This window comes from Chiloscyllium plagiosum, chromosome 7 (genome assembly GCF_004010195.1).
Source record: "Chiloscyllium plagiosum isolate BGI_BamShark_2017 chromosome 7, ASM401019v2, whole genome shotgun sequence".
NCBI classification, from domain to species: Eukaryota; Metazoa; Chordata; class Chondrichthyes; order Orectolobiformes; family Hemiscylliidae; genus Chiloscyllium; species Chiloscyllium plagiosum.
In genome coordinates, this window is record NC_057716.1 from 11,327,122 (window position 1) to 11,347,921 (window position 20,800).

The 20,800-nt window shown below is 37.0% G+C and overlaps 1 protein-coding gene across 4 annotated transcripts in view; it reads left to right on the plus strand.

The window, feature by feature from the left end:
* The window catches only part of pikfyve (phosphoinositide kinase, FYVE finger containing), a 130,817-nt gene extending 110,057 nt beyond the window's left edge, over window positions 1-20,760 (plus strand). The window contains exons 22-35 of one of the 4 annotated variants that reach the window (XM_043693034.1): window positions 2,850-2,921; window positions 4,156-4,327; window positions 4,456-4,634; window positions 5,647-5,760; window positions 5,849-5,957; window positions 6,095-6,249; window positions 7,056-7,146; window positions 8,299-8,359; window positions 10,238-10,393; window positions 14,186-14,306; window positions 16,921-17,016; window positions 17,115-17,198; window positions 17,677-17,768; window positions 17,954-20,759. In XM_043693034.1, coding sequence (XP_043548969.1) covers window positions 2,850-2,921; window positions 4,156-4,327; window positions 4,456-4,634; window positions 5,647-5,760; window positions 5,849-5,957; window positions 6,095-6,249; window positions 7,056-7,146; window positions 8,299-8,359; window positions 10,238-10,393; window positions 14,186-14,306; window positions 16,921-17,016; window positions 17,115-17,198; window positions 17,677-17,768; window positions 17,954-18,150 — 1,699 coding nt within the window. In that variant the 3' untranslated portion in view covers window positions 18,151-20,759. Of the gene's footprint in view, window positions 1-2,849; window positions 2,922-4,155; window positions 4,328-4,455; window positions 4,635-5,646; window positions 5,761-5,848; window positions 5,958-6,094; window positions 6,250-7,055; window positions 7,147-8,298; window positions 8,360-10,237; window positions 10,394-14,185; window positions 14,307-14,533; window positions 14,697-16,920; window positions 17,017-17,114; window positions 17,199-17,676; window positions 17,769-17,953 lie in introns of those variants that run through there. The other 3 variants (XM_043693035.1, XM_043693036.1, XM_043693037.1) reach the window with 3 other exon arrangements.
* The last annotated feature ends 40 nt before the right edge of the window (window positions 20,761-20,800 follow it).

Consider the following 20,800-nt stretch of genomic DNA (forward strand, 5'->3'; position numbering starts at 1 on the left):
TACCCCAAAAGAGATTCCAATGATCCAAAAATGTGAATCATTCTCCCATACACCAGCTCCTCAGCCATGCGTTCATCTGCTCTATCCTCTTATTCCTGCCCTCACTAGCTTGTAGCACTGGGAGTAATCCAGATATTGCTACCCTTGAGGACCTCCTTTTAAAATTTCTGCCTAACTCTCTGTAATCTCCCTTCAGAGTCTCAACCTTTGCCCTTCCAATGTCGTTGGTTCCAATGTGGACAATGACCTCCTGCTGGCCTCTCTCCCCCGTGAGAACACTCTGCATCCTCTCTGAGACATCCTTGATCCTGGCATCAGGGAAACAACACACCATTCTGATTTTTCGCTGCTGGCCACAGAAATGTCTGTCTGTACCTCTGACTACAGAATCCCCTAACACAATTGATCTCTTGGAAACCGACGTACCCCTCGTTACATTAGAGCCAGTCTCAACACCCAAAACTTGGCTGTTCGTGCTACGTTCCCCTGAGAATCCATCACCCCCTACATTTTCCAAAACAGGATTCCTGTTTGAAATGGGTATATCCACAAAAGACTCCTGCACTAGCTGGCTACCTCTCTCAACCTTCCTGGAGTTAACCCATCTATGTGACTGTATCTGATACTTTTCCCCCCTTCCTATAACTGCCATCCATCACATACTGTTGCTGTTGCAAATTCCTCATTGCTTCTATCTGTCTCTCCAACCGATCCACTCGATCTGATAAGATTCGCATCCAACAGCACTTATGGCAGATATAATCCGCAGTAACCCTTAAACTCTCTTTAAACTCCCATATCTGATAAGAAGTACATATCACTGCAAAGGCCATTTTTGCTCCTTCACAATCTACAGACCCAGAAAATAACACCGTCTCATTCCTCTATAAACACTGCCCCAGATTAAATTAATATATTTTAAGTTTAATCAAGAGACTTATCTCCAAAAACATATAATCAAGAAAGAATCCACTATACTCACTACTGCAGCCTTTCTCTTGGACAGATTTAAAACAACAATTAACTTCTCTGATTCTGTGCTGTGAACTTCGCCCAACAGTTCCTCCAAGATTAGTTGTGAATTTCACTGTTTGTTCAGTTCCTCCAAGATTAGTAGCCATAATGTGATTAGTTTAAGTTATTAGTCTTGAAGAAATCTAATAATAAATCATCATGGTGGTATTTAACAAATTAATCTTTTAGTACCAAATCTGTTAGCAAAAGATGCTAGTCATAGCACCAGGAAATGCCGAATTACACCTCATCAAACAATTAGGGAATCCTTTAATCATTTGGGGCAGTGCAAAATAGGGAAATATGTGCCACATCAGCTAATTTCAGTAATTGCTAATGCTGTGGCTTGTGGTCGAGCAGTGTTTAAAAGTCTGTAATTTCAGGATTTTGTCATTTATCTCGCCACAAACTAAATCCTGAACTCACCATCAGTTTCAAAGAGATTCCGCAGCTGATGGTTCTCCCTCAGCCCCTTGCTATCTCCAAGCCAGTCCCCTACTTTATTGTTTGGTGAAAAGAAGAAACTTTGCACTATCTTATAATGGGAATAGTTTAATGTTGTACATTTAATTATATTGTATTTCATTTCATTTAAAGCCACCAATTTGATACGGTGCAATAGGGTTGTGACATGTTGCACTCTTTAATGATTACATGGTGGATCCAAGCATGAAATTTTAGCTTTTTCAGTTCCTGTGTTTTGTTAGCCAGATAAGAGCCACCAAGTAAGGAAAGACATTTTATTCTTTAAAAGGACATTGGAGAAAAAAGCCATACACCCCTCAGCAATTTTAGTATGCTAAAGCTACTGTAAACATGCAAGCTATTTTCCTTAGAAATTGTTAAGTTTGCTGTGCAGCAGCATTAAAGAATGAATTTGCATATATGCAAGTCCTTCCACTTTCAAGCTGCTTCACACCAAAAGAAATGTATTACTGTGGTTTCTGAGCAAAATGTCAGACCATCTGTACACAAATAGCAATGAGTCAGCTGAGCTGATATTTTTTTCTGCAATATTAATGGTGGAGTAGCTATTGGCTAGAACATTGAGTAAATGTCCTTGCTGCTCTTTGAATACTGCCAAGGAATCTTTCTCATTTACAAGAGAAAACTCACTGGACGATATATGAATGTCTAATCGGAAAACCGCAACCTTTAACAGTGTTATACTCCATTCACTACTGCCCTTAAGGCTTTAGAGTGGGACTTGAATCTATTGACTTCTGACACTGAGTGCAGCAACTAAAGTGCAACCTGCCTGCAAGCACACTTAGGTTATGCTGTCAGCAGATAAGGGTTATTAATTTTCTAGATGAAAAAGTAAAAGTGAGTAGGTTATGTGCTTTCCTAGGTTGAGATCTTTCCGATTGCTGATGTTGTTTTGTAAAATTCTTATGTTCATGAAAAGTAGACTGATTGCACAAGCTTTTTAATTGATGTAATGTTTCATTTCAATTAAAGATCTTGTAAATTCTTAATGTTATTGTACATTTCATCAATTTTGTCGTTAACCTTTCCAAATCCATATTATTGCGTTTGGTCTGACTTAATCCCATGGATTGGAAATATTTTAATAAATGTTTTCCTTGTTTTTATAAGGCAAAATCTACACAAAAATACTTTTGCTCGTGCACCAAAGAGGATGAGTGAAATGACTTGTCTTTAGTGCAGATTATCTGTGAAATAATTTACTTCCATATTGTTAGGCATTGCCAAAAATGTAAAAACAGTGATGAATTTTTCCCATATTATTGAAATAATTACTATTAACTACATATAATCATTGCTGAACTTATTTTATCAAATATGTTTGATTGTGATGGTTGTATTTTTAGGATCGTCACAATGGAATTTTATGGAAAAAATGATCTGACTTTAGGAATATTTTTAGAAAGATATTGCTTTAGGTGAGTATGATGGTTCTCCACTATTTTCACAAGTAAACTTATTTTACTAGTTTAACAGATCTGAATTTTTAATTCCCAATATAACATTTGGATTACTTGTTTTCAGGTTCTCCGAACTGATTGCTGTAGATTCAAAATCACACTTTGGACTTAAGAATTGTGTCAATTTCATTTAAACTGTAACCAAAGCTTTAATTATTTTTGCATTTCTTGAATAACTTTAGCTTAAACTGCTGTAGAATCGTGAAGTTATTAGACTTGTAAATAATTACTGCCTACTAATAAACCCTCCTCTCATTGGCCTCTATTTGTTGCACAGCTGATACTTCAAATTTAGCCATTCTCGAGCTTTGTCCAATAGACAAAAAAAACTATTAGCTGTTGCTGAATTATGGTATGGTTTGGTGTGGGGTGGGGGGGGGGGTGCAGTGGGAGTTGTTCTAATATTTGTCTCTTTATGCAGAATCAAAAAATGTCTTCTGATGCAAAAGATCTGATTTGTTGATCTAAGTTTTCCCATTAAATTTCTCTTATTGTACCTTTATCTACAGTCACAAGTTCAGCTGTAAGACAGAAGTAGTGTTTCATTGAGGTAATTTGATGGTTTAGTTTAGCAGTTGCAGATTCTGAATTGCAGTATTTCAAGTGCCTAAAATAATTTTGCAAGAAATATCCTTATTAGTTTTGAGAGCAATGTATTTTTTAAAAAAAGCACTGGGATGTGGATTCAGGTCTCACCTCCCAGATGTGTCATAACCTGTCCAAACAGGTTGATAATTGTAACTACAACTCATTAGACATTTATTATGGCTGATAAAGCAGGATGATTAGTATGGCTTATTTATTTACAACAAATACTTAATTTAGTTCATGATGTAAAGTTGTATTAATTAGAGGATTTATTTAATAGAATAAGGGATTTGTTGGTAATTGCCTGACTATTTCTCATGATTTGGTTATTGAGGTTGCACTAATTCCTGCTGCAGTCTTTGCTAATAGATAATATGGTACTTAATTTTGAAGAACAGACATCACAGAACACATGAAGGCATACTTGAAGCTTTTAATTATGGGCAAAGACAGTTTGCTTTTGATGAAAACATCAACAGAATCACTGAATAGGATCTTGAAATATTAACAGATTCCAAAATGTCATATAATTATAAGTATCAAAACCTTTAGATTTTAAGTCTTGGACTTTTTATACCTTATAATATTTTGTTTTTCTTTGCAGACCCTCCTATCAGTGTCCCAGCATGTTCTGTGAAACACCTATGGTGCACCATATACGTCGTTTTGTGCATGGTAATGGTTGTGTACAGATTGTATTAAAAGAGCTGGATTCTCCTGTTCCTGGTTATCAGCACACAATATTAACATACTCTTGGTGCAGAATATGTAAACAGGTAATTCGGAATAATCATTAGCACATGATAACCATTTTGTAAAATTAAATCATGTTCTGCCAGCTTTTATTCAATGGATGTAATATTTTGTTTTTGCAGTGTACATAATACATTGTGTATTACTATAGGTAACTCCTGTGGTTCCGCTGTCCAGGGATTCTTGGTCTATGTCCTTTGCCAAGTATCTGGAATTAAGATTCTATGGCTATCAGTATACCCGCAGAGCAAACGCTGAGCCTTGTGGTCACTCTATGCATCATGATTATCACCAGTATTTCTCTTATAATCAGATGGTTGCATCTTTCAGGTAAATAAAAGCCCAGTCATGTCTTTTCTAACGTCCTGTGCTCATTGTCAATGCATTAAATCAAAATTTAGTTTACATTCTTCTAAGAAGTTTTATTAATGTTTTGGAAACCAGATACATCCTCTGCTGAGCAGTTGGTTGTTTTTAGTAGAAGATGTGAAATGTTCCCATCATCGTTTCATGCAAATTATTTACTTCGATATAAGAGCAAATAACATTTGACTTATCTATAATTATCTTTATTCCCATGATTTTTGTTCTTTGATCTGTTTTGTCAATCACTTGCTGTATTTGTGAAGCATTAACTCTTTCATCCAGAATTATTAACAGCCTGAGCTAGTCTAGTTTATCAATTATCTCCAAAATATCATTGCTATGTAGTTACTATTTAATATTGAGATGATCAGTGGTGACATCGGAGCTAACTTCAATGTCCTGCACCTCAGGGAACTTAACTTCTCTTACTGCATTTCTAAAACATTGCTAAAAGCTTCTTGAGAAAAGCTGCAATAGAAGTGCATTGAAACAAAATGCATTGCTGGAGCAACTAAGCAGGTCTGACAGCATCTGACACAGAGAAAGCAGAGTTAACACTTTGAATCCATGGATCCTTTAGAACTTCAGATTTTCAGTATTTGCAGTTCTTTGTTGTCTAGGACTCCACTGAAGCCTGTCGCGTACGATGAAGTCAGATGGACTCCAATTCACTGCTTTGTTGCACTCAGAAATTGTAACAGCAAGACAAACTCAGAACTCGCCCGATTCCACCTTGTTAATCTCAGCAAAGGATGCTCATTTTACCAAAATCATTTCTATTCATCAACTAGAATCTTCCAAAGGACAATGCAGAATATTAGTTCTACATTCAGTCTATTTATTTTTCCTGATTTTAATTGAGTTACTTTAATGGCATCTTAAACATTTCAATTGCATCATTTTTCAGAAACATTATACAATAAATGTATTATTCCTGCTATTAATTGACAAATATGTTTACTTTTTCTACTACCAGCTTTTCCCCCATTAGAATGCTTGAAATTTGCCTACCCCCACTAGAAATACACATCAAACCTCAAATGCCATCAAAGCAATTGATTATTCAGGATTTGAAGGATTTTTCACAAAAGTAAGTTTGAAACCAGTTGGCAAAAAATTTCTTGCTGAGTGTATAAATTGATTAAAGATGGTGACTAACAAATATCGGCTTTTTTCAGGGTGTCACAAATCTATTCGGCAGTAGACGATCGCCTGGTGTCCCTGAAAACTGATACCTTCAACAAAACAAGAGAAGAAAAAATTGAAGATTTGTTTGCACAAAAAGAAGTAACTATTTTATCTATCAGTTTGAACATAGCATATGTAAAATAACATTTAAAATTTTGTTTAATGTTTGATGCCCCCCTTCCTTCTCATTAAACTTATCCCTTGTTGATTTATTTGTATTTTATTTGTGGATACAGATGGAAGAGGCAGAGTTTCGAAACTGGTTTGAAAAAACTCAAGCAAGATTGTTGACCTCCCCAGTCGACAACCCTCAGCAGTTGGTATTTTTGGATGATTGCTTAATTACCAAGAAACAGAATTTGTGTGAGCTGTTACAGGCTTGGAATAACAGGTGGGACTGAGGCTACCATAATCACTTCAAATACTTGTTAGTTTATGTCAATTATTATACCCAATTACAATTTTATATATATATATGAATGCAAAGTTAAAATTACATCAATAAATACCAAGTAAAACTGAAGAGAATTGCACTGTATTTGAGTAGCTGAAAAGTGTGTTGCTGGAAAAGCGCAGCAGGTCAGGCAGCATCCAAGTAGCAGGAGAATCAACGTTTCGGGCATAAGCCCTTCTTCAGGAATGAGAAAGGTGTGCCAAGCAGACTAAGATAAAAGGTAGGGAAGAGGGACTTGGGGAAGGGGTGTTGGGAATGCGATAGGTGGCAGCATCCAAGGAGCAGGAGAATCGATGCAGCATCCAAGGAACAGGAGAATTGACATAGCATCCAAGGAGCAGGAGAAGCTTAAAGCTTTGTATGGAAATTCAGTCTGAGGGCTCATGTGTCATGGTAGTGACCCTACATTGGAGCCAGAAGGCCTGGGTTCCCATCCTCTCTTGCTCAGACTTGTGTCTTAATATCACTAATCAAGTTGATTTAAAAATATTTAAAATGGAGAAGAGTGGTTATGGAATAATAAATAGCAGTGACAGCCTATTATTTACAACTTCTATCACATATAGTTATGTCAATTGATTGACAATATTTAATTGCCAGCTGTCTAATCTGCCTAATTGATGCAGTTAAGAAAGATTTTCTAATTTGTGAGGGTTCTTTTTTCCTGTTTAGATACTGCAATAGGTACTATTCAATTTTCTAGCACAACATGAACTTGTTTTTAAAAAATCCCATTCTTGTAGACTACAAGATTTGTTTCAACAAGAAAAAGGACGGAAACGACCAACAGTACCACCAAGTCCTGGTAGATTGAGGTCTACTGAAGAAACGAAGGTAATTAACTTCTTGATAACTTACTTGTATTAACTCAATTAATGAGTGCAATCTTGTTTCCCCCTTTACTTCATTTACAGTTTTCATTTGTATTCTCTTTGCTTCAGCTTAGCTCTCTCTCCTTTCTTTCTCGATCCCAAAGCATGATTGTCAGCAAAGCAAAAGTGTTTTTTTCTGAATTGGAGACACTCATTTTACATTATTTTAATATAAAACAAAGAACGCAGGTGCAGAAAATCAAATATAAAGACTGGAAATGCTCTGCATTTCCCCCCCTCACTTCCCCATTCTCGCAGGTCTACTCTTTCCCCATCCCCTGCTGTCATAGGTTTATTGCCCACCTTCCCACACCACCTCTCATAATGCACAACAACTATGAGGCCTCAATACAGAGTCACAGTTTGCAAAAGATTTGTGAAGCACTGCTTTGAACTGCAGAAATAATAACTTTTTAAATGTCTTAACACTGCATCATGTATATACGTTACAGTGCACTCTCCACAAAATTGCAGTCTTAACAGGAAATAGTTCAAAGTCACTTCTACTGTGTCCACCTCTCCCCATTTCACTGAATCATAATATTCCGTGACCATCAAAGGTCCTTTTCCCACAGTTATGAAAATTCCCAAACCAACTTTGAGTAAGGTCCATCCCCATAATTGCTTCTCCCAAAACTAAGGCAAATCTTCCAGTGACCTTGGATCTCTGTATGTTTCTTCGATTCGACCAGAGGACTGCATTCATTCGCATTTTTCCTAGTAGCTATTAGAGAACTTTTTTTTTCCCTGTTGCCTCTAATGGCTGTTGCTACCATGTCTGCCTGGGAATCCTGTAAATCCTCACAATGGAAAGACAGCCAAATGTTTGTGTTCAGGTGTGAAATATGGCAGGTTCCAATTAATCATACACCAGGTCTCCATCCAAATGGCAAACATGACTTGGCCTGTTGCCAGATGGAGTCCAGCCCGGCTGCATATCATTCACCTTTTTCAGGAGATGCTATTTTACATTAAATTGGAAGCGATGGTTTAGAAACAACTGTCTTATCTCTTATTCATAATGTATTGCTGACCTAACCATTTGTTGATCTTTCAAACTTTTATTTTTTTAATTTCATTTTTTTTCATTTTGTTAACGAATGTTTTTTTACAGAGCAGTGTACTGGATACTTCTCCACGCAGTTCAACCTCAGGACTACCAAATGGAGATAAAGGTTTGGCTTGGTCTTTTTCAAAATCTAATCAGCGTGAGAACTGCTTCATTATGATTAAACCAAACATCACTATTAAAATCCATGTTCTGTACTATGGGTATAATCATGACTTTAATCAGTTAAAGCTACCCAATCACCCAGTAAATAGAATATCACCAAGGCCTCAGGAAGAATACTGCCCACTTCTCCAACCAACCCCACCCCCACGCAGCAGGACCTCCAGGCCCCTGACAGTGAAGCAGGGTGTGAGATTCCCTCAGCCTCTGTCATGGTGGAGCTGTTCAACTGTATGGATTTTGGAATATGTGGTTTTTATTTTCTTTCGTTGCTTCTTTACAGGCATTGGTCTCAAGCTGTACGAAGCTTAGTTCTAGTAGCTATATCACTTTTTTTTCAATTTCCCAATTTTGGAAGCAGTGTAAGTCAAAGAAAGATAAAGAAATTTCAAATAAATTTCTTTGCCTGCTCTTATTTAGTAAAGATTACCTGAAACCTATTTTGGAATATTGAAATGCAAACATATTTGGAGCTGAACTAATGAAAGGTATTTGTACATGTCTGTCAAAAATATTTCTTCTGAAATGTTGCACACTCATAACCTCTACCAGTTTTTTCATTTGTTTTGGCTGGGAAGTAGGGAAGGGTTCTTCCCTTTGTGATTAATTTTCTTTGACATCCAGTGTTCTGTTCTGCAAGTAGCTAAGGTTCAATATCCCCTCCAGGTACCGCCTTGCTTTTGCTTTGCAATATTTCATAGACATACTTGTCCTAAGTTGCCACTTGACAAATGTATATTTTAGCAATTTTGAGAAGTTTGTAGCTCAAGTTGATGATAAATATGCAAGTTATCTCGCTGAGCTGGAAGGCTTGTTTTCAGACATTTCGTCACCATGACTAAGTAACATCATCAGTGAGAGTCTCTGGTGAAGCGCTGGTGGTATGTCCCACCTTGGATTCTTAAGATGGGTGATGTCATTTCCGGTTCTTTTTTTTCAAGGGAAGGTAGTTTCGATCTAAGTCGATGTGTTTATTGATGGAGTTCTGTTTAGAATGCCATTCCTCTAAGAATTTTCATGCATTTCTTTGATTCGCCTGTCCCCGGATGTGTGTGTTGTCCCAGTCAAAGTGGTGTCCTCCTTTTGTCTGTATGTATGGAAACTAGTGATAGTGGGTCGTGTCTTTTAGTGGTTAGTTGGTGTTCATGTATCCTGGTGGCAAGTTTCCTGCTTGTTTGTCCGATGTAGTGTTTTTTGCAGTTCTTGCATGTTATTTTGTAAAGACATCAGTTTTGCTAGTAATATCTAATTGATCCTTTAAGTTCATTAGTTGCAGTTTAAGTGTGTTGGTTGGTTTGTGGGCTACCACACTGCCAAGGGGTCTGAGTAGTCTGCAAGTTAATTTTAATATGTCTTTGATGTAAGGTAATGTGGCTATAGTTTTTGGTTGCATTGTCTGCTAGTTTGGGTATGTTTCTGAGGATTGTGTTTTATTGTTTTACCTCAGAACTTAATGTTTATATCGCTACCACGCCTGAAAGACTTTGTTTGCAATCAGATCTAATCAGAAATTAAAATTCTATTCCATATATTGTAGAAATAACATTGCAGCTCAAGCACTGTGTGTAATAGAGGGAAGATTGATATAAAGAGGGTTAAGTTTTTATGTTAATTATACATACTTTTGAATGCAACATATGCTGTTATCAGGTATAAACCATCTATAAGCATAAACGTTACTCTTTTATTTTGGTGATTTTTAAAAAATTATGATTATTAAAAGTAATTTGCAGCTGCAATAAAAAAGTTAATGACATTTAGCATCAGTTTTTGTGATCTTAAACTTATGAAACCAGTGATGAAAATAAATTCTGTCTTGCAGAAGATCGCACATTGCCTATCACAGCAGCTAACTCTACCAACACTGCCAATTCTCAGTTACCCTCCTGCCCAGAGGTATGCATCGAACAACTGTCTTCTGGACCCAATATTCCCACAGTGTCTGTTAGCAGTGACCAAGACACCAACAATTCTGACGGTAGGAAGTTCATAAAAAGATTTTGCAGTATCTGTGACATGAATAAAGAATAAAAACAACATGCTGGAATTGTTCAACAGGCCTGATAGCATCTCCAAAGGCAGAGAGTTAATGTCTCCCTAAATAATTAACTCTGTTTCTCTGTCTATAGATGTTACTTGAGGGTGGATGCTCTCCTGCTGTTTTTGTTTTGCATTGCTGAAAATAAAAGTTGACCATGTTAAGTATTGATAACTTCCAAAATGCAATGTATTACGACAAGATCACGAGTGGTCGTCACACTTCTGCTTTTAAACCTTGCTTTAGTCATTCACAACAAATATCGTTTTTAAAAACCATTTTTAGCATATTGTTATTCGACTTCAATTAAACTTACTTTCCATTTATTTGGACAACTAAGTCAATTCAACAGGTTTTTTTGAATGTCGGCATGGAATATTAACCAATGAAACTTGTGTGACAACAAACCCGCACAACACATTGGCAATGGGTGGCACAGTGGTTAGCACTGCTGCCTCACAGCGCCAGAGTCCCGGGTTCAATTCCCACCTCGGGCAACTGCCTGTGTGGAGTTTGCACATTCTCCCGCGTCTGCGTGGGTTTCCTCCAGGTACTCCGGTTTCCTCCCACAGTCCAAAGATGTGCAGGTTAGGTGAATTGGCCATGCTAAATTGCCCGTAGTGTTAGGTGAAGGAGTAAATGTAGGGGAATGGGTCTGGGTGTGTTGCTCTTCGGAGGGTCGGTGTGGACTTGTTGGGCCGAAGGGCCTGTTTCCACACTGTGTAAGTAATCTAATCTAATAAGCTTAAAAGGTGGGAGGTTGGGGAGGAGTGGTACTTAGTATAAGCAAGGAGATAAGGGCAATTGCAGATGGCAGTCTTTGGAGTATTTTGGAGTTAGGAGAGTGAAACCTAAGTCCTAACTGCATAGCTGTTCTGTTTACATAAGAGTGGTGGAGCTTGCAGATACCCTAGTTATCTCAAGCAACTGAGATTTGTGTAAGATGATTTCTCTTTGACCAAAGCTGTTTTGCTGAGATTGAGATTGTGATCAAGCGAATAGGAAGAGTTTTGGCATCCTTTCTGTGTTCAGTTCATGTAGCTCAATTCAAGCTACTGAGATATGATTCCTTTGTTTATTCCCAGTCTAGCTCCATTGTCTACATGCATAACCTTTCATCTTCCATTTGTGAAGTTATCAAATATGAGAAAAACATGAGATGCAAATAATTATATCTCTCTCCAGTTCAGTGCTGCTTGATTGAGATGATAATTCTGTGGCTGTAGATTTTTGTATATTCCATGTGTTTTGCCTGGGTTTATCAGGTGGTCACAGCAGCCTTATAACACTAGGGTTATGAATATTCTTTATTATCTTCAAGCTTTGTAAATTCATGTCACAATTTTGCCAGTTGGTGAAGTTGATCTTATTCAACATTTTCTATGCAGTTCACTGAGTGTATTGCCACTACCCACTCTATAAAGCAGCATTGTGTTTGGTGCATGATATGTACTAGTAGACCTGCAGGTCTTTGACCTTGTGAGTGGGACATTTCTCAAATTAGTGTGTCCTCCTTCCTTGACAATGAAGCAGCATTTGAGAATGGCATAAAGGAACCAGAGCAAAAACTAGTCAATGGAAAATAGGGGCGACCTCTCCATTGGTTGGAGTCATACCTAGCACCAGGTAAGATAATTTTGGTTGTTGGTGGTCAGTCATCTCAACTCCAGGACTCACTGCAAGAGTTCCTTGGTGTAGCATCCCAGGCCCAACCATCTTCAGCTGCTTCATCAATGATCTGTCATAACAGCAAAATTGCGCAATCAGCAAACATCCTCAATGTTCAACGCCATTTGCGATTGAGATCCTGAAGCAGTCAGTGCTAATATGCAGAAAGACTGGCTAACACCCAGACATGGACTAATAAATGATCAGTAATCTCACCAAATAAGTGTCAAGCAATATGATACCATATAAAATCTAAATCATTACCCCTTGACATTCAGCATTAATGTTGCTGACACACCCAGCTATCCTAGAGCTTACATAGATCAGAAACTGCACTGGACCAGCCATAAAAATACTGTTGACAAATAACTCACTTCCTGACTCTCAACGCCAGTCTGCTATCTTCAAGTCAGGAATGTAATGAATACTTTCCATTAGCTTGAATGAGTGCAGCTCCAACACCATCCAGAACATTTGGTTTATATCCACTTCATCACTTTGAATATTCATTTCCCCCAATATTGATACACAATGGCAGCAGTATCTACTATCTATAAGGTGTGGAGTGAGTAGAAAATGAATTCCCTGATTGATTGGCACTATTAATCTAGTCCAATCAGTCAGATATAAAAACAAGCATCAGGGGTTCTGTTCACACTGAAAGCTGGCTTTGAGAAAGCCAGATCAGTGGCAAGGACTCTCCACTTCTGTGTGTAAATAACCCATGACTTGGTGACGGGATCCTGGCATCTATGGAGTTATTTCAGGGTGCATTGCAACAACTCACCCATACTTGTTCAGTAGCACTTTATAAACCTCTGACACCTATCAGCTAGAGGAATCAGGACAGCAGATGCAGGAGGGCATTTACAAGTTTTCCTCAGCACTACAGGCACCATCCTGATTTTGAACTATATTGCAATTTCTCAGTGTCACTGATCCAAAACTCTGCAACTCTTAAAAGCAGAGTATATTTGCATCATATGGACTGTAGCAGTTCCAGAAGGCATCTTCTCAAGGGTAACTAAAGATAAGCAATAAATAATTACCATCCAACCAGTGATGCTCTTATGCCATGAAAGAGTGTTTTAAAAGTCTATGTGTGAATAGGTAAATGCCATAGTTTGAAAACTTATTCATTTACCATTGTTTATCTTCTAATTTTGCTCTGAAAAATACTTTTTGGTATGGCCTTTTTCCATCTAACTGTATTTATCTTTAATAGGTTTTTGGCTTTTTTTTCCTCCCTTGGCAGAAATTACTTCTTGAGTAATAAAATTTTCATTATGCTTAGTTCTGTGCTTAGTAAAAATGGTGTCTTTTCAGTTCTTGAGACCTGATCAGTTTGGGCTTTGTTAATGCAAGTTTAAAAACAAACCTTGCAATACTTAAATAATATTGACTTAACTGTTTTATTTTTGTATCATATTCCCATATTCTGTGGAATCAAGCCTAACATTAACTGCCACCTTTATAATATCCTGTTGGGAAAAATCTTTGTAATTGGTTTAATTACTTTCAAAATAGAGTACTACAGGCAGAACATACTCTTTTAATTAATATTCACTAACTGTACACAGAATAGCAGTTCGTGGGAATCTGTTACAATTGAGGGATTTAATTGGTAAATTACAAATGCGCTGTCAAGTAAACTGTTACCTATACTTTGGTTATATTTATACTAAAACCTAATGTTGGAACATTCTGAATCTCTAGACCAGAGAAAGGAGTGTAATAAAATAAGGGAAATTCTGTAACTTTTAAGGTTGTAATGCAGTAAATTGGCACATTGAGTCTCTGCACTTTGCCAATGGCCGAGTGATTTTGCTAGAACTTTTTTTTTCCTCTACTGTTGTCTTGGATAATATACTGTCTTTAAGTAAAGCCATTTGTTTTGTTTTAAGAGCAAACAATAGCATTGACACTCTAGTCATTCTGCATATTGAGTTCTCTTAAAGCTGTCCAAGTGGAAATGTACTGGGATGCATTTGAGACTTTGACATCTTTGTTTGTGTGACAACCTTCTCAAATAATGGGTTTTAACAGGTTATGTTGAACTTGCAGATGTATATGATGGACACCTTTTGGGCTCCAGTGACAGTCAAGTAAAAGAAAAGTCAACTATGAAGGCTATTTTTGCGAATCTACTTCCTGGAAACAGTTACAACCCCATTCCTTTCCCATTGTAAGTTTCTTTTGTTCTACCTACGCATTTTAAAGCCAAATGCAGTTGTTGGGTGGGAATGTCTATTTTAGTTTGCACGTCACATTGCACTGAAATTTATAGTGTAAATTCTGCAGTTGCCAGCCTTAAGCAGGGTTTAACAAGGCTACCAGTGAAAGAACAGATCAATTAAGAACCTGCTGAAACTACATCCTCACTAAGTGAGTCTGCATGGCCTTTTGTCTTAGGAACATATAAACCTGGCTAACTTAATACGATTTATGGAAGAGTATGGAAATTAAGTGATTAAGGAAGTTCTGAGAGAAAAGAAAAGAGGAGTTCTGTTGTTTTTGTTTAAACATTTTCAGCCTCTGGAATTGAAAGTTCTTCTAGTACAGTTATTTGGTGAGTATCTCGTAAATGACTAAGGTTTATTTTATTGCTAAAATTCAATGTACTATAGCAACTGATGGTAACATTAATAAAATATACCAAAAAAACTATAAAATTAAATAAAATAATATAATTAATCAGAATATATTAAGGAGGCCAAGATAGGTGATGTGTCACAGTTTTTCAACATATGGGAGTTCCTGGATGCCAATTTGGTTCAGAGTAAACAAATCTGCTGCAAGTGTCTGAAGCTCAAGCAGCTTCAACTCAGTTTGAGCTGGAGACTGAACCACAGACATTGTGACAAATCAGGGAGGGGAAATGTTACCTGGATTCTTTGTACCAAGAAGTGATCATATCTCTTGAGGTTGGATCATCTGATTTGATAGTAGCTCAGGGAGTAGAATGTGACTGAGAGGCAGGTAAGAGGACCCAGGGGTAGGAGTGCAGGCAGCTCACCCTTTGCAATTTTTCCAAAGAGGTTTGAGATTCTTTCATCCCGTTAGGATGAGAGTGAGGACTGCAGTGTGAATGTGCTAACTAACCATGGCACCATGATATAGGAAACCATTCAAAAGAGTATAGTAAGAAAAAAAGTAATGATACTCTGTTGGATTTTTCTGAGGAGCAAAACCAAGTTGTGGGTAAAGGGGAACCAGTGGATGTATTTAGATTTCCAGAAAACCTTCATTCGGTGCCATATTAAAGATTTTTTTTGTGGAAAATGAAAGTTCATGTTGACATTGATAGACTGACTGATAAGAAGCAGAGAGTAGATATAAATGTATCCTTCTCTGATTGACAAGATGTAGTGGATGGAATGCCACGAAGATTGCTGTTGGGATTTTAACTGGTCACACTGAGTATAAATGACTTGGATGAAGGGATAATACAAAATAAAAGGGAAGTACGTTGTGAAGAGGACACAAGAAGGCTACAAAAATATAGCTGGGTAGATAGGTTAAGTTAATGTGCAAAAATGTGGCAAATGGATTGTAGGTTGGCAAAATGTAAAGTTGTCCAAATTAGCAAGAAGAACTGTATCTAAATGATAGGAGGTTGCAAAGCTTTGAGATGCAGAGAGATCTGGATGACCTAGTGCATTAATCGAACAAGGTTAATGTACAGCTGCAGCAAGAATTCGGAAAGGTAAATGAATATCATTATTTACCACCAGGGCAATGATTACAAAAGTAGGGAGGTTATGCTTCATTTGCACAGGCTCTCCTGAGACTGCATCTGAAACATTGTCCAGTTTTGAATACTGTAAGGAAGGATGTGGATGTGTTGGAAGCAGCTCAGAGAAGGTTTACTAGATTAATGTGTGGAATGGGGATTTGCCTTATGAAGAAAGGTTGGGCAGGTCAGCTTGTATCCATTGGAGTTTGGAAAAGTAAGAGGCAACTTGATTGTAAAAGATATGATCTTAAGTGGTCTTGACAGGATAGATGTGGAGAGGATGTTTCCTCTTATGGATGAATTTAAAACTAGGGGTCACTGTTTAAGAAATCAAGCATCTCCCATTTGGAACAGGTTTTAGACAAAATTGTTTCTCTCGAGGGTAGTGGGGTTGAGTATCTTTAAAACTCTGAAAAAGTAATGGAAGTAAAATCCTTTCTTTATGGTAAAGAGGTTCACGTTAAACAAGGGCTGAAAGGTTATCAGGGCAGGTGGAAATGCAGATTTAAGGTTAATTATCCAATCACCCATGATTTTCTTGAATGGTTGAGGAGGCTTGATGGGCTGAATGGCCTATGCTTGCTCCTGTTATGTATGTTCGTATGTACTTTTTTTAACCTTGTGTTTTAAAGAGTAACCTTTCCGGTCCAGTCGATCACATTTTGAATTTCATTTCTAAATGTTGTGTTCCTAATTTGCAATAACTTGAGTGAAACCAGAATATGTTTGTGCTTTTCACTAATGCTTTAAATAAACAATTGTGAACAGTGATTACCCTGATGCAATGATCAAGCCTAATGTATCTCAACATGCGCAGTTTATGTTTAATATTACTTAAAAGCATAGTGCAATAAGAATTAGTGATAGAAACTCTCAACATGAAATATTGCTTGTTGCTCATTCACTTAAATAAAATTAATACAATGAAACATTAATTCCACTGTAGTTTTAAAGCATATTAAATACATGAAAAAGACTGTCTCGGTCTGTGGTCTGGGTCATGTGTATAAGTAACATATTAAATGATTTTGGTATGTGCTGTGAATTTTGAATTCTTTTATAGTGATCCTGACAAGCATTACCTGATGTGGGACCATGAACGTGTGCCAATTACAGTATGTGAGAAGGAACCAAGTTCAATCATTGCATTTGCTCTCAGGTACTGTACATGTTTTTTCTTAAAAGTATTCTTCCTTTTAGCATTTATTATGTCCATTATGTGAAGTCTGGACTTTAACATTTTAATGTTTTCTCTAGTTGTAAGGAGTACAAGAATGCTGTAGAAGATCTTGGAAGAGAATGTATGATGACTGGGAATGACGAAGGAGTACAACAGGCAAAGTAATTGGATGGGGGTGAAGTGGGAGCAAGTGAAGGAAAATTAGCATGGATCATAGCAGGATTTTGTGTTTAGGTTTTGTTTTTTTTAATGAAGCATTTTAGAATGTTTTATTACATTAAATATTGTTATGGCTATGAATTTCCACAATATTTGTTTGGTGTTGCTCAAGTCAAGTTCTTCCCCTTTTAGGTTGCTATTACAAATTTTTAACTGTTTAGTGATCTTTTATTCTTTCTCTGTAATGTCTTTCTTATGCAGTTTGATTGAAAGCTTTATTAAACCTTTGCTGTCTAGTTTCAATCTTCATTAGAACCAGCTGAACAAAATTTCTGAAATATTCCTGATTCCTGAAAAACACTGCAATGTTTCTGTACATTTCTACATATGAAAAGAAAAAGAAATGCCATGCATTTAACTTTTATATGTTTTAAGGAAATATTTATATGTAATGCCTCTCTTGCATTGGCTATATTTCAGTAATGCAGACAGACCGAAGGCCAATAGTCCTGCAAGACATTCAGAAAGCAACAGCAGTCAAGGAAATCGCAGTACAGAATCTGAGCAGACTTGTAAGTTTACTTTTAAAAGCAGACACAATACTTGCTTTGTAGTGTATTATTACATAAACAGCATAGCAGCACCACAGTTTTTTTAACTACATTGCTACCATTGGCTTGCTGCTTGTAGTTATTAGCAAAAGTGGATAGGAATTCATTTAGAAATTATAAAAAGAAATGTTCTTGGTCTTTTCTAGCAAGAAAGACACCTGGAGTTTTGTCATTTTTCCGAGGTTCAGGGGGTAAAAGCCCTGATCTGTCCATACAGAGAAAAGAGACTTTGCGAGGTGCAGATAGTGCTTATTACCAGGTCTCTCAAACAGGGAAAGAAGGGGCAGAGAATCCAGCTGCAGAGTTACAAGGTACAGTTAAGCGCTGGTCACTGACACACTAAACCTTATCGAACGAAAATTTGTGTGCCTTTTGAAATTCTACGTTGCTAATGGTACCTCTACTCACTTCATTCCAAAGTTTTTTTTTAAATTAAAATAATTACTGGAAGCAACTCTTTTTCCAGTGGGACTGTTGTGCCCCAGCTATGCATAATGAGAATCACTTTGCTCCAATCATTGAGTATTTACGGTGGGGTGTAAAAGGATTTTTTTCCTGAATGCTGCAGTTGGAGAATTTATTTGATTGCATAAAGGTTTAAAAGTTATTTTTGGAATCATCTGTTATAAGAAAATTGTATTTACAGGTAAAGTTAATAACCAATGTTACTAGCAACCCAAAAAACTTCATTTTGATTTCATGTATTCTTTCTCATGTTTGATTACCAGAATTTTTGAGTTGAGATTCTTTTTGCTATTAATTCTTCCCCATGAATTAACCCTTTAATAAGGGGTTATATTGGTTTATCCATTTGTTTAGTATTTGAAGTCAGTTTAAAGATAGGCAAGTCTGCTAAACCCTCCGAAATCTGTGTGTAACAGACTTGCCTCCATTGAAGTACATTTTTCAAACAGACCATGAATTGGTCTTTAACAGGTAGTCTACTCCTGCGATCCTTTAAAAAGGAACAGAAATAGGCTATTCAGCCGATGAGCTTGCCCTGCCATTCTAGATTATGGCTGATAATGTCCCGAATGCAAGTTTCCCTCACTATTTGCTTACCCATGAATGCTATTAGTCTCCAGAAACCTATAATTTTTTGTCTCCAACCTGCTCAGTGATTAAGCTTCCACAGCCTCTGGGATATGGAATTCCAAGATCCATCATTCTCTGAGTAAAGAAATTGCTCCTCATCTTGACCTTAAATGGCCTGCCCGTTATGTTCCTGGAGGATATTGCCATGGCCATAAGAATTTTCTAAGTGTTAGCCTCTGATTGTTTCAAGCACTGGAGAGTACAGACCCAATTTTCTCAATTTCTCCTCAAAAAAACCTTGCCATCCCAAGGATTAACGTGATGAACTTCCGTTGAATTACTTCTATGGCAAGTATATTCTTTTCCATAAATAAAAAGTCCAAAATTGTACACAATACTCCAGGTGAGATCTTAATGGGCTGAGTACAATTGCAACAAGGCATCTTTACATCTCTACACAAATTCCCTTGAAAAGAATGTTAACTTGTAATTTTGCCTTTCTAATTGCTTGCTGTTTCTGCATGCTCGCTTTTAGTGACTTGTGGGTAAGGAAACCCAAATACTTTTAGGCACCCATACTTCTGCCTGTGTTTTTTTCTCTACCAAAATGAACAACTTCACATTATATTCCATCTATTATGTGCAGCCTCTTGCGTCATTTTCATGTTCCACCTAATTTGCTGTCATCAGAAAATTTAGAAATATTCCAACTGACCCCAACATCTAAATCATTTACACCGACTATGAGCATTTGTGAACCTGGCAGTTACCCTTGAGGTACTTCACTAGTAAGCCTGCCATCCTAAAAGTGATCTGTTTATTCCTGCTCTCTACTTCCTGTCTGTTAACCAATTGTCAATCCATACTTGTATATTTCCCTCAGTCTCATGTGTTTAAATTTTACTAACCGCCTGTGTGAGACCTTATCAAAAGCCTTATGAAAATCCAATACACTCACCCACTGGTTCCTTTTTGTCTATCTTGTCTATTCTACAAGTAACATCCTCAGAAAATGCCAAGTTTATCAAACATTGTTTCCCTTTCATAAATCCATGTCGATTCTTCCAATTTGCCATTATTTTCTAAATATTCTGTTATCCCCATCCTTTATAATAGATTCTAACAATATCCCTTCTATGGGCATCAAGCTAATATGTCTGTAGTTGTCCACTCTTGCTTCTCCTCTTCAATAATGGAGTTAAATTTACTACCTTCAGTCAACAGGAATCTTTTCCAGCATCTATAAAATTACCACCAACGTATCCACTGCATCCTGTTTCAATACACTGGGCTGAAACTCATCTGGTCAAAGAGATTTATCAATCCTCAATCGAGTTAGTTTTCAAGTGCTGTCTCTTGCTCTATGTGAGTCCCTTGGCCGCCTAATGTTTCTGGAATTCTATACTGTCTTCTGTCAAGGCAGATGCAAAGTAACTAATTCTTCTCACTGTTCCCTGTTCTCCAATATAAATTCTCCTGTCCCTTGCCTATAACAGCCCATATTTATCCTTGCTCATCTTTTCCTTTCATATATCAATAAAAGCTTTACATGGTCCTCCTGTAGGTGCCTTGCTAAGTTGCATTCATCGTATCTTCCCCTTTGCCTGATCAGTATTTTGGTCCTCCTTTTGTGCATTAAACTGTTCCCAATCTTTTAGTTTACCATTATTTCTGGCTTTCTTGCAAACAACTTCATTTAATATAATACAATCTTTAGCTTCTTTCTTGACTATGGTGATTCGCCTTTCATTTCAGCTGTTTTTGCCTTAGAAGAATGTATATCTGTTGTAGATTTTTATAATTGCTTTAATGGTAGCCATTGATTATCCACTATCAAATGTTTAATGTATTTTTCTGGTATACCCTCACCACATGCCCCTCATAATTTTCTTTGGTCAGACTTATACTTACATTTGTTTACAGCAATAAATTTGTGCATGTACGTGTATGGTCAAAAC